The sequence below is a fragment of the Camelus bactrianus genome, chromosome 26 (assembly GCF_048773025.1).
Source record: "Camelus bactrianus isolate YW-2024 breed Bactrian camel chromosome 26, ASM4877302v1, whole genome shotgun sequence".
Lineage (NCBI taxonomy): Eukaryota > Metazoa > Chordata > Mammalia > Artiodactyla > Camelidae > Camelus > Camelus bactrianus.
The window spans coordinates 32,055,884-32,069,942 of NC_133564.1; the positions used below are offsets into that span (position 1 = coordinate 32,055,884).

General features: G+C 46.1%; 1 protein-coding gene across 1 annotated transcript in view; it reads right to left on the reverse strand.

Annotated features, from left to right (window-relative positions):
- Nucleotides 1–1,457: 1,457 nt before the first annotated feature.
- KAT6A (lysine acetyltransferase 6A) overlaps nucleotides 1,458–14,059 on the reverse strand; it is a 97,207-nt gene continuing 84,605 nt past the window's right edge. The window contains exons 13-17 of the mRNA XM_074353613.1: nucleotides 12,633–12,864; nucleotides 11,802–12,009; nucleotides 10,002–10,619; nucleotides 7,011–7,323; nucleotides 1,458–6,871 (exon numbers count right to left, since the gene is read on the reverse strand). Coding sequence (XP_074209714.1) covers nucleotides 4,194–6,871; nucleotides 7,011–7,323; nucleotides 10,002–10,619; nucleotides 11,802–12,009; nucleotides 12,633–12,864 — 4,049 coding nt within the window. The 3' untranslated portion in view covers nucleotides 1,458–4,193. The remainder of the gene's footprint in view (nucleotides 6,872–7,010; nucleotides 7,324–10,001; nucleotides 10,620–11,801; nucleotides 12,010–12,632; nucleotides 12,865–14,059) is intronic.

Consider the following 14,059-nt stretch of genomic DNA (forward strand, 5'->3'; position numbering starts at 1 on the left):
CTCAACAGTTGATGAGCACTGGGTTCTTTCCAGTGTTGGGTCTAAGTCTTTGGGTAGATGTATGAGGCTTCCATTGCTCTTAGGTAAATAGCAGGGAGTGGACCTGCAGTGAAGTATGTAGTACGTTGAACTTTGCAAGAAACTGCCAAAATTTTTCAAAGCGGTGGTGTCATTTCACATTCCCACCAGCACTACGTGAAAGTCCTCACTGTTCACATCTTTATTAACATGTCCCAAGGTCAGCCTTTTCCATCCTGGTCACATAAAGCGATGCTTCAATGTGGTTTTTACTTACATTTCCTTGATAATGGTGTTTAACATCTTTTCCTGTACCTATTGGTCACTCGTGTATCTTCTTTGGTGAAGTGTCAATCCCTTGCCTATTTTTTTTTTTTTGAAAGCTGAGTTGTTTGTCTTACTGTTGAATTGTGAGTGTTCTTTCTATATTCTGGGCACAAGTCCTTTGTCAGATATATGTATTGCAAATACGTATTATCTCCCAGCCTGTGGCCAAACTCTTCATTTTTTAATGGTGTCTTTTGAAGAGAAGATTTTTATTTTGATAAATCTAATTTATCAGCGGTTTCATTTTATGCTTCATGTGTTTGGTGTCTTATGTATTTGATTACATTTGGCTTCTTTTGCTCACCGTAATTCCTAAGATTCATTTCCCTCATGTACTGTGGTTCCTTCATTGTTACCAGTGTATGGAATTCCCTTGTAAAATTGCAAATTTTTAATCCATTTTATTGGTAATGACATGTGGGTTGTCTTCAGCCATTACAGATTTTACTGCTTTGAACACTCCTGTACACACATCCTTGGACATACATGCGTGTCCGAGGTGTAAACAGTTTCTTTAGGTTTAAAAACAAAGTGGAATTGCTGGGTGAGTAACAGGACACGTGTAACTTCTTCACTGCCTCCTACTCAACATATAACTGCTTTCACTTTACACAGAAAACTACGATCAGATTCAGTCATTTTTAACGTAATTGACAACAGCTTTTCCTAACCTTCCTTTAAAAAGAAAGTGAAATCAACCACTCAAGTCTTATTAACTGTACTACATCAGTTAAACAGTTAGAGCTTGTCTGTACGTGGGGCAGAGCCTCCATCCTAGAACAGAGGCTTTATGTATGAATTTCTTTGCTTTGTTCACAAGAGACTTTGAACTTAGGATACCAATTAAAAGGTTTTAAATGACATTTTCAAAAACAGGAGATTCTGAGGCTCAAAAAGCTCTTTGAGGCCAGTGTAAATGAACTGACAGGTGATCTGCATGGCTGGTCTCCTACTTATATTCTTGGTATTTCAACACATATATGAACGAAAACTGAAATTTCAGAGTAAAGGTCATCAACTTATACTTGCTATATAAAGAGGAGCACGTATGTAGAAAAAGAATCGGAGAGTCTGAAATATTTGGGAGAAAAATTCCACATGCAAGACAGACATCCAAAATGGCTCAACATAATTTATTTTTTTTTATGTTAAAATGTACAGAGTTCTTTTGAAAGTACTTGCTAGAAAGGGGGAAAAAAAGTGATATTACATACAAGGAGAGGAAGGGAGACCAGCTGGCCCAGGAGCGCGTGACACGGAGAAGCACAAAGGCAGTGAGGCACCCCTTCCCCTCAGCTTACAAGTCGCCATGAGCAAAGTACAAAGAGGTTACAAAACAGGAAAAGCAAATATAAACAGACAGGAATAGACTTAGCTTCATTTGTACATGCGGCTTTTAGAGGCATCTGGAGCTCTATTCACACACGCTAGAGATCTCTTTAAAGAGAATTTTTATCTTTCTTAAAATAGTTTTTAATATTCTACAACAAAGATAAAAAATTTTAAAGATGGAATGAAATGAAAAAGCTCTTATTTTAAAAGGCATCAAAGTCACTAACAGTGAGTTTTTAAATTTATTTTTTAGAAGATTACCCAAGTTATCTTGCTAAAAATACATTTTTTTTTAAACAGAAGTGAAAAAATGACAGGTACCAATATTACTGTGTTGGATAATTTCTTTTATAATATAGAAAAGAACATTTTTTCTACAATAGTTCTAAAGTCACAAAAAGGCTTGTGGAAAAGGGAGCTGCCCGATTGAATTTTTTTTTTTTAAAGAAACAAAACCAAACACAACCGCAAACCAACGGAAACTGAACTCACGGCCCTCGTTTCAACAGCTTCTCCTTCTGCCTTGACCCACCCTCCTCCCCACACACCTCCCTCCCGACCCACCCCCATCCCCACCCCAACCAGGAAGCAATGACAGAGCTGAAGAGTAGGCGGAGGGCAGCACAGAGCACTTTCTACACAGATGCTCGGGGACTGGAATAGTATATACAGAGAAACTGGGTCCTACACAGCCTTGCACATGCTCGGAACTGACAGCGGGAAGATGTGGAATTCTGCCTTTTTCTACCTAACACGTTTAATTGAGAAAGTCAATTAAAGTGTATATATATTAAAAAAAAAAAAACCAACAAACCTGTGCATTTGAAAAAATTTAATGCCTAATTCGTCCTTCAAAAATTTATCTATATAAAATGTACAAATAAAGGAGAGAATTTAATGCTTACAGGTATTTCTTTAAGCAGTACTTCCCCCTTTTGGATATTTGACTGCACATACCAAGTGGTATAATAGTGTCCATCTTCTAATGATGGAACATATATATGAATATATATATATACTTATATATATATATATATATATTTTTTTTCTACCTATCCCTGGAGCAAGTAACAGGAAGAGACTGGGCGGACAGGCTGCACAGGAGAGAAGAGAACGCAGCTGGGAGCAGCGCGGGCGCCGGCCGCCGCCCCGCCATTGTCAGGGTCTGCCCTGCTATGCTGGTGGTTCGTTGATCCCTCTTCTCCTCAGCCGCTCACGGGAGAGGGGCTGGTGCACTGATTCACAGGGGATGAACTCAGGATCGCGAAAGACAAATGCAAACTAGAGGTATGTATTAGTTAAGTAGCTATAAAACTCACACCATGATCTCCCTCCCGACACACAGTCGGCGGCGTCTTCCGACGTCAAGTAAACAGTGTCAAGGGTTAGTCGGGTACTTCTCGAATCGCTGACAGGTACAGTCATCCACCAACACTTTATGCAAGGATGTAAGAGGCTAACCACTGCAGACTGCTGTTTGAATTTAATCAGAGTCAAAGCCTCAAGAATCAAGACCCTTAGCATCTCAAAGTACATACTAAAAACAAGAGGCTGCGTGCAGTTATGTGCATTATGGCTGATTCACCAGGTGGTTAAAAAAACCAGAGGTTAACTTCCTCTTTTTGATTGTTAACTGACCATCTCTATTCCTCCAAGGCTGGATTAGGATTGCAAACAGCTTTCCTCTGAGTTTCTGCTGTTAATTGAGACTTACAGTATTTTGTGTCTCTGAGTGCTGAGTGGGAGTAGTTTAAAAAAAATTATATTACACTTGATTTCATAAAAACAAACATTTCAATGAAGTCCATCTATAAAGAAACATTCTTGGGGAAAGGTTTCAAGAGGTGTGTGTGTGTATGTGTGTAGGGAGTGGAGGGGATTTTAAAAGGAGAAGCATTTTCCTGCCTCGCTTTATTAATAATAATAATAATAATAATAATATTAACAATAATAATAAGTTTAAGGAGCTTGGGTTGTTCTCCATGTCCCCGTCCGAGTCTCCCGTAAGTGCCTCCTGCTGGAATGAAGTAGGAAATGAAAGGCTGGGTTTGGAGGAAAGGGTCTGGTTAACCCTCGAGATGTATATATAACATTTAAAAATGACAACATTGGGAGCTGCAAACAGTGAGGGGAAACATACATCTTCAAATAAAATAAAAGATAATTCACTTTTACACAAATTCCGTCCATGTGGTGTGTAAAGAAAGTAAGGCTCTTTTTAATTATGAAAAGATTTTTGTGCATGTTTCCCCTACCCCCAAATCCATTTTGTAGATGAGTTCTATTGTAAAATGTTCAAGATTGTGAAGAAAACCAAAACCCAGAACAAAATGAGCCCTCCCACCCCCCCGCAAAAAGACCAGGTTTTCTAAAAAATAAAATAAACCAAAGAAAAATTCCTCTAAATCTACAGCAATATTTTAACTGGAAAAAAGGTCCATTTTTCTCTGGTTTGTCAGTATAAAAGGTTCCTTTATTTATATATATTTAAGTTTTCGGCTGCAAGTTCGTCCTGCTCATCTTCTCATGTAAGGTCCGTTGAGTGACTGCTTGGGCACGCCGGCGGCGTTCATGTAGCTGTGATGGGAGGGGCCAGTGTACATCATGTTTCCATGAGGGTTTGGCTGCATAGGCTGCTGGGTATAGGCCTGGCTCCCCATCATCCCCATCTGCATCTGCATAGGATACTGTGCTGTCTGGTTCATGTAGGCAGGGTTACTATGGTAACTGCTGTTCATCATGGGCTGTGTCATTCGATAGCTGTTCATGGCGTTCAAGGTGTTCATGTTCATGGAATTGACATTATAGGCGGGGGTTGGCATTAAATTAACCCCCATGTTCATGCCACGCTGGACAGCCAGCGCACGCGGGCCGGCCTGCATGGCGACCGCGGGCGGGCTGCGGCCGTACAGCTGCTGCTGGTGAGCCGCCGCGGAGGGCAGCGGCGCGGACTTGGAGCGGATGGAAATGTGCCCCTTGACGGGCATCTGCCCTTGCAACCTCTGCGTGTGGGGAATGCCAATGTTGGTGGCAGACATGTTGCACTGCAGCAGAGGGGACGTGAGGTTCATGGTGGTGGAGGCCAAGTTTGGGGGCGGCGTCATGGTGGCTTGTGCTTGAGGGGTCCCAGCTAACGGGTGAGATGGAGCCAGCTGAGCCAGCCCTGTGTTGGACAGAGAAACACTGGTTGCATAGGAAGTTACAGCAGGAGAATGGCTATAAGGCATGGCATGAGGGTCCATAATGGTGTTAGTCAGCTGCTGCAACTTGGCTAAACTGAAGGTGGCTGACGGCTGGGAGTAGCTGCCGGCACCAAAGTCCCCCGGGATCCTCTCATAGATACTTATGTTCCCCGTGCTTCCGGACTCCGGGATCTCCATGATCATGGGCGCTGGGGTGAAACTGTTATTCATACTGCACTGCGACAGCGGGGGCTGCTGCTGGGGCGGGGGCGGGGGCTGGGGCGGCGGCGGCGCCGGCTGGGGGGGCGGCGGGGGCGGGGGCGGCGGCTGCTGCTGCTGCGGCGGTGGGGGCGGCTGCGGCGCGGGCTGCGGGGGCGGTGGCGGCGGCTGCTGGGGGGGCGGCGGCGGCGGCTGCGGCGGCGGCTGCTGGTTGCTGGGAGGCCGCTCCACCACGCAGCTCTGCGGCGACTTGATGCTGCAGTTGGCGGCGGGCTGGACCCCGTTCTGCTGCAGCATGCTGCAGCTGCTGCCCATGCCGGCCATCTGCTGGGTGACGACGCAGCTGCTCTGGGTGAGGCTGCTGGAGGACGACAAGCCGCCGTACGAGCAGCTGTTCTGCGAAGAGCCGTTCCCACAGATGCTGCCGCCCATGGTGGAGTCGTAGCTGCTGGGGTTCTCGTAGTTCTCCGTGGTGCTCTCAATGCTGCCCAGGTCACTGAAGCCACTGTCCACCACCTGCTGGGAGTGGTCTGAAACGGAAGGCACATCCATCATGGGGCTGGTCTCCAAGTTCTGCATAGAGGGTGCGGACAGGGATCCTTGCTCCGGGCTGATCTGGGTGTAGCCACTTTCCAGGGCGGGCACGCTGGGGCTGCTGACCGAGCGCACCGACTGGCTGGGGTGCGACTGGACAGAGGACATCGGGCTGTTGTGCTCCGAGGCGTGGCAGTCCTCCACCAGGGAAAGCTGCGGGTCTTCGTCGGCCTGGGTGTAACTCTGCAGGGTCTGACAGGCCGCCAGGGTCTCGTCGCAGTCCTGGTAGGCGGCCTCGTGCTCGCCGCTCTCCTCCCGAGTCAGGGACTGCACGGCCTGCACGGTCTCCAGGTCCAGCTCGCTGTGAGGGATCTCCTCCTCCTCCTTCAACTCCACCAGCTCCTCCTTGGAGTTCGAGTCCTCCTCGTGGTCATCCTCGGAGCCCGGCATGTGCTCGGACACCACGGACGCCTCCTGGGAGGTCTGCTCCTCTTCAGAATCCGGCTCGGTTTCATCTTTATCCTTGGCCGTCTCCCTGCTGCTCTGCATGTTAGTATCTAAAAAAGACTCCCGGCCGCCAGGCTCCTCCCTGGCGTCCTCCCGGGATGGCCGCTCCTCGGGCCCCTCCTTCTTTGTGGACTCCAGGTGGCCGTCGTCCTCATCGTCGGCGTCGTGGTCTTCGTGCTGGGCGGTCCCTGCAGCCCCGTCCTCCTCCTCCTCGGGCTCCGGCCCCTCCGGCTCCTGAGGCTCCTCCTCCGCCGGACGCTGCTCCGCGGGGACGCGGGGCTTCTCCTCCTCCTCGCCCACGTCGGGCTCCTTCGCCTCCGTCTCGGGGCCGCTGCTGTCCGCCGGGGAGGCCGCCCTGACGTCGCTGCCGGTGGCGTCCTCCTCCTCCCCGTCCTCAACCTCTTCTGCCTCCGCGGGCAGCTCCTCCTCTTCCTTCCTTTCCTCCATTAAAAGCAAGTCTTCTTTTGGTTCAATGGTCTCTTCGTTCTCTTGAATTCTGAGTTTCCGTCCGGGTTTGGGAAGCGGGACAACGGGCTCCATGAGGCATTCCTGCGCACACACGGGCACCATCTCCCGGCTCAGCTTGAACCCCGGCTTGCGGCCAGGCCTCTTCTTCCAGTGGACCGGTTTGCGGCTCTTGCCTTTGGGCCACCCCTTCTTCTTCTTCATGGGCAGGGACACGTCTGGCTCAAGCGGAGAATCCTTCACGTCACATTTTCTCAGGAGAGATACTGGCTTTAGGATAGGAGTATCTGCACAAGGAGGGATAAAAAAAAAAAAAATGAAAACAGATTACAGGATCTTATATTTCCGAGTGCCTCTTTCTGAGACCACCTGTCTTGTCTTCCAACACCATAAACTACCAATAAGCAGCGGTGCTGTGAAACATACCGTCAGCGTCATCTGACTCTTCGTCTTCGTCTTCATCTTTCGACTTCCTCTTAGAAGAGGAGCGACACCTGAGGACATCCTGAGAGGACAAGCGGTGGAAGTACCCTCTAGAGAAGAGGTCGCCCTCATCTTCCTCCTCCTCTTCCTCGTCCATCTCAAACGTGGGCTCCAACCTCGGCATCGGCCTCTCGGAGTCAGAGTCTTCAAAGGGCTCGTCTAAGACCTCGGTGGTCTCAGAGATGGTCTCCGTGACCACACTGCTGTTGTGGTGTTTGCGCTTTCGGACTCTCCTTCTTCGGTGAAGAATGGGTTTCTATTTATGAGAAAGAAAGCATTTTATTTACAGTAATGAACACTATCACTTCTATTAATAACATGATTCATGGTTTTTAAATAGTTTTTAATAGAATTAGCACCTGTAAAAGGAGGATGCTGTTTGCCAAAAGACACTGTGATTATTACAGACTACTACTGTAAAACAGTACATGAAGGATCACAGATACAAGATCTGGATAACTGAATACAACTTTGTAAAAGAACAGACGTGCTGTCAGAGGAGATACTATCACTCCCTTAGTAACGGTGCAGTTAAATTAACACCCTAGGGAGTCTCCCACTTCAGTACTGAAGTGACACAGGCTAGTCCCTTAACTTCTCTTCCTCAAGAGGAAAAAGGGACTAACACATCGTTTGTGCATTGGGAAAGCCGCACGAGTTCTCACGAGCCGCCCACAAAGAGCTGCAGCTACGGAGTCGGCACACATTTCCTTGGTGCTGGCAAGCATTCTAAAAGTACAATAAATCTCTTAAAACTGGGATTTGGCACATCAGGCGCGACTCTGTACTAAGACTGATATAACACCTCGAATCACAGAATAGGTGTCACAAATCAGTATCATATCACCAAGGATGCTCTGGTCCATCCCCTCATTCTAGAGGCCAAAGAGGCCGCAGGACTTGCTTAGGGCACATCCAGTCAGTACAGAAAAGGCTGCAAAACACAGCCTCTGACTCCCAGGCAACTGAATTTCTTCAAGAACTTCAAAAGTATCTTGTACCTGGTCTCACTGCCTATTACAATATTCTTTTTTACACAGGGAAATAGCATAACTTTATTTTATAAATAGGCAATATAAGGCTAGGATGTAAAAGAAATAGTCTTCATGGTCATGTAATGAACAACAGAGTTAATCTATTTTTCTCCACTTTAAATCGACTATGCCTAGTTGAGAACACAATTTTCAAACGAGGTTAAACACCAGGCCCTGCTCTCAGGAGAAATGGCTGATTGCAAGACTGGAGCACGACATATACAGGATGAACCCAGAATATATTGTAGACCCAGAAGGTGAGGAAGTGCTCGAAACAAACCAAGAAGCCTCTAAATGACAAAGATGTTGAAGAGACACAGGAGCAAGACTGAAAAAGCGCATACCAGCTGGAGCTGGAGACAAATTAGTACATAAAGTGGCAGAAGTGGGTTATAACCTGAAGTATAAAGTTAGTAACCTCTGAGTCCACAATGACATAAATGAATGATGGATAAACAAACACAGAGAAGAATGGATAGATCTCCCAAGTAGAATTCCAAATAACTTAACACAGATACTCTGCTCTTGGAGCATGAGAGTGTAACTTCCCACACCTGAAGCGTGGGCGATGGGCAGTAATTTCCCGAGTACAGCATAGAAAGGGGTCTGAAGAAAGGACTGACTCTCCAGTGGACAAACCACCTGGAGCCATGACTGAGCGTGACGTTAACACAAATAGTGAAGAGTCAGACTGATGGCAAACCCCTGCATGTGGTACATGGGGATACAGTGCTGCCAGATACCCTTACACGAGGCAATGAGAATGGCACTTCACCTCTGTGGTCTTCTAACACCGTGAGGGGCAGTCTACAAATCAGCTAGCCAGTACTCCTCAAAACTGTCAAGGTTGTCAAAAACACGGAGTCTGGGAACCTGTCACAACCAAAAGGGGCCTAAAGAGACACGATGACACAATGCAATATGGTGTACTGGATGGTCCCGGGCAGAAGGACATGAGGGAAACTAAGGAAATCTGAACAAAGTATGGACTCTAGTTAATGGATCAGTACTGGGTCACTATTTGTGACCAACGTACAAGGTACAAGGTAAAAGGTTACTAGTCGGGGAACCTGGTTGTGGGGAACATCAGAATTCTTTGTGCTTTCTTTGCAATAAACCTGTAAATCTAAAACTGTTCTAAAATGGAAAGTTTATTTTTAAATAAATAGCCCTACCTTTTTTTTTTTTTTTTTTTTTAAAAGCTCTGCTAAGGAAAAGAACGATTTCATTGCTTTGGATGAAAGCTGTCCCCCACTACTACTGGGTGGCTCGTCCAGGGAGCTGACACGTCATTCTGGCTGGCCTGTGGCGGTTCACTCTGGAGCCTGAGATATTTCCGGTATATGGTGTAACGGAATTCATCATCATCATCACACAGCACTTATCAACAATCTGCCTATCCTTCCAACTTTGCGAGATGATGAAATATAGTTTAAAAGCTACTTTTCAAACAAGGGTAAGTCAAACCACGGGAGGATGAAGGGCGAGAGGAGGAAGGAGAGCACGGGTAAGACGGCACCGCCCAGGGTAAGACTAGCAGCTTCGCTCCGAGCGCCTCAGTACAGGCACTGCTTTGTCCACTTTCCAGCAAAATGTGTACTGTTTTCCTCTCCTTTCCTAACAGAAACGTTTCTCATCTGTACATAGTTTCAAAATACTTTTGCAATCCCTAAAAAGTCCTAATTTGAAATCAAACCGTCAAGCTAAAAAAAGTTTGTCAGCCCTTCAATAACTTTATGACTTCTAAGCGAATTCCCAGAAGCCCAGGAAGTCACGAGCACATCCCACCCGCTCCCGGGAAGGTGGGAGGCCACACCACACGGAGGCGGAAGTTGGAAAGCCCCCCACCCTGAGGGCTCCTGGCTTCCTCGGGGCGGCAGGGCCGAACCCGGGGCCTCACCTTGCGCTTCAGCGTGGGCTTGGTGAGCACCGGGGGCGAGCTGGACCGCGGGCTCTCGGGCTCCTCCTCCTCCTCGCTGCTCTCGCTGAAGCCCCGCAGCAGGGCCCGGTCCGCGTCCCCGAAGCGGCCGTCGGCGTAGCGGCGGGGCAGCCTGTCGTGGCCGTCGGGCAGCGCGCACTTGAGCACCTCGGGGCTTCTCCTCAGCGGCGCCCGCCAGAGCTCCAGGCCCTCCCCGGCCCTTCTCCGGGGCGCGTCGGCCTTCCCATCCTGGCCCGGCTGCTCCTGGGAGGCGGCCGGCGGCTCCTCGCTCTCGGCGTCCTGCTCCGGGGGCGGTTCTGGCTTCTCCTCGCAGTCCCCATACTGCTCCCGGGGGGCTGACGTCTCCTCCAAGAGCAGCTTCGGGTCCTTGTCGCCGAAGCGGTCCTGGGCTTTCCGGCTCTTCCTGGGCCAGCGGCCCCTGCGGGCCGGCGGGCTGTTGGCAGGAGGGCTGTCCCGGGGAAGGGCCTGCTTGCTCAGCCGCGCGGAACTGGCCGCTGCCGGCGCTTCGGGCTTCTTCTCACTCTCCACGGAAGAACACGACTCCGGTTCTTTGTTCTCACGGCAGGTAGCCTTCCCCACCTGACGGCAGAAAATGGGGCCATGTTGATTAATTTTTCAGTCATATTCGGTTATATCTCCTATTCCGACCTTGTAAATACTGAGATAAGAAACGAACTTTGAAAGAGAACGTTTTTCATTATTTAGTAGCTGACATAAGTATCTCTACGTGTTAGACACCGTTTTAAATGCTTTATGGGTATCCACGTACACCTCACAACGATTATATGCAGCATTACTATTATAGCTCCATTTTACAGATGAGGTAATAACTAAGGCACAAAAAAATCTAACTTGCCCCAGGACATGAAATAGCAAGTAAAGAAGCTGGGCTGTGAACCCAGACAGCCAGAGCCAAAGCTGGTGCTCCCAACCACTGCACAGCACCATCTTTAATAATCAGAGTGAACTGCAGTGTTCTTATACTCATAAACATTCAATGAGATAGTTTATAAAATTTCTCAATAAAAACTTAACAGAGAGGACATGGGCTCAGGCATGGGCAAGAGAAAGGGGATGTTCCAAAAAATGAAAGAAAATTTCTGTAAATATTTTGATTTATTTTATTCTGAATACTTTATTCTGAATATTTAATTTCATTTAAAAAATTATATTAAACAGGGGCATGAAACTTTATCAAAGGAGGACACAGATTTTTAAAGGATGAAAGAACTGCTTTAAAAAAGAGAAAGGTAAGCATCACATGAAGAAAAACACAGAAAACTGCACAGCAGTGTAGTCCCTCATCAACCCTTTAATGACTAAAGACACCCGTGTACTCACTGAACTACTTAGTGCTCTATTAGAAAACATACGTGACAACAGGATTTCCTTAACATTTTAAGGAAAACATATCTTCATTTCATGTTTAACCACGGTGAGCTTTAGGTTCAATTCAGATCCCTCAGTTACCACACAGCTTCGAATTGAGCTGCTTACTGGCACTCTGATTAGCATATTTACTCATAAGTAACATATTCTAACAAATTTGAAGGTTTCATAATGATACTAAGGCTTAAAAATATACAAATAAATAAACAAATCTCAAAGCCTTCCTGACGTTTCCATCACTCAAATAAACTCAGAAATTCACATGTGAATTTACTGTGTTGGTTTAAGATGTCATTATATGTGTATCATAGACACTCCTGAAAACCAAAATCACACTCTTCCGTCATCAACAGGGACCCTGCGTGCCCTTACACTCGTCTCTAAGTCTCCTTCCTGGCTCTGAGGCTCCTCCTGTTCTTCCTCCGCCTCCTCCTCCTCCTCCTCCTCCGAGACCACAGAGTTGGAGACTATGACAGGAGTCCAGCGCAAACATTCCGGATCCACATCCACGGGCCGCAAATTCAGCTGGAGCTTTGCCATGTGATCCTGAATAAGTTTTTCCCGGCGGATAATCACAAATCTGAAACCAGAGAAAAGTTTATAGCAGTCAACGATGCACACGGAGTACCACACCATGGATGTGGAGCCACACCCCCGAAAGCCCCAGAGATGAGGATAAACGCTTCACAGACAACCTGCCTGGGAAGACGCCCCCACTGAGAAATACGAAGCCAGACAAGCACTTCCCGCTCCAGAGCAATGGATGGGGTTGTCTGAACCACTCACTGTCTCACCCTTCCCACCCCTGAAATTTCTGCTGCTCTCCCGCACCCTTTTATTCTCTATCTTTCTAGCCCAAGTGCCTCCTTTCTTTGTGACCGTTTTTCAATCGTGCTAGAAAGGGGAACATTGCTTTTCCTCTGACCTGTATTTCATTTTGTGCCATTTGTATGGAAATTAATCATGGGTGTATTTTGTTTGACATGGTTTCTACAGTTGAAGAAGACTAGAAAAAAAAAGGTTTTTAAAAAATATGGTCAATAGTATAACAGTTTATTTCTACAGAGAGAAAAATGGTGTCTCAGGATCACCAAGTATACCATTTATACTAGTTTATGCCTTTTCATCAATAATTTGGCTGCCTGATCCAAAAACTTCCACCTAATTATCTTTCGAAGGTACACAAAGGGACGTGATACTCACTGGTCGCTCCGGAAGTCCAGCATTCGTAGGTGGTGGAGTGTGGAAGTGATGTCTTGAGGGCAGATTCCAGTCAACTTACTTAACTTCTTAATGCTGATTTGTTTGTCATTTTGGTGATAAAGGCACTCCAATATTACACTTTTCCAATAAGCCATGTAGGAAAGACGACCGAGGTCAGATAATGGTTTCTCTGGAGACCCTGCTTGGCCTTCACGCTTTGATAACAAATAACCTAAAGAAATCCCCAAATCACAAAGATGTCAGAAACCTGAAAGATGGTAATTTACAAAAATAACAATCTCCTCTTCCACAATCCATTCAACTTACTGTAGGCAATAATTTCAAAGGTAAATTTCTTCAAGAAAATAACAAAACTGCAAAATCTCTTGAAAACAAGTATGTAGGAAAAGTGCATAATTTGTATACACCAAACATTAACCTATATTGCTTTACTTATATTAATATAAGTCACATCATTAAAATATTCACACAGTTAAAATTAGGACTTCATATTAACAGGCGGCACTGGTAAGACCAAGGCAATAATGCTGGTTATTGAATGCACTACGAGGGAACCACCCCTGCATGTTTTAGTTGGACCACTAGGTGGCCACAGCTATATCTGAACTGCATGATACAAAAGAACGCCTTTAGTTTCTACGTGATCCTGTCTATTAAGATGTGGTTCTTCTGTGAGGAAATTAGACGACAATTTCTCATTTCAACCAAAGCTCTCCTCACAATTATCCATCACCCTAACTCCTGGTAAACAAGAGTGTTAGCGTGAGGGAGTCACTGTGAGTGTACGGTGCTTTACTCTGTCCTAATCCAGTGCATGTCTCTCAAGAAAGGAAGAGAAAGGCATGAATTGGAAGGGAAAGCATCAAAAATGGACATGGCAGAAGAAATGTAGTATTTTTTCATTAGAGAAAACTTAAAATCAGTCTAAGAAGGGTAACGTGGGAAAATGTACTACACTAGGAAAAGTTGCAAAACAAAAACCAACACTGTAATCACAGATTGTTGTCTGCATAGCTTGATGAATGACCAATAAATGCAAAATGAAATCTTTTCCCCTAACTTTGCTACTTAATGGCTTAACATGTCCCATCAATAGTCCTATTTCAAAACAGCATGTGGATATTCAAGGAAATGACCTGAGTTTCACCCTCTACTATTAATCAAGGCAAAAAAAAAAAAAAAAAAAAAGACAGATAAAAGGAAACATAAAAATAAACAATGGCACATATTTCCAATAAAATATAGTCAGGAGTAAGGTGTACAGCCATGTAGAGTAAACTTCATTGGTCCACATGAGAATTAACTTCCTAGCACTAGTCATATAATCAATCCGGTATTTAGAAAGACTGCCTGTATCAGAATCCGTACTTTAGAGCATTACTTCTGAATGTATTCCTTTAAGTAGT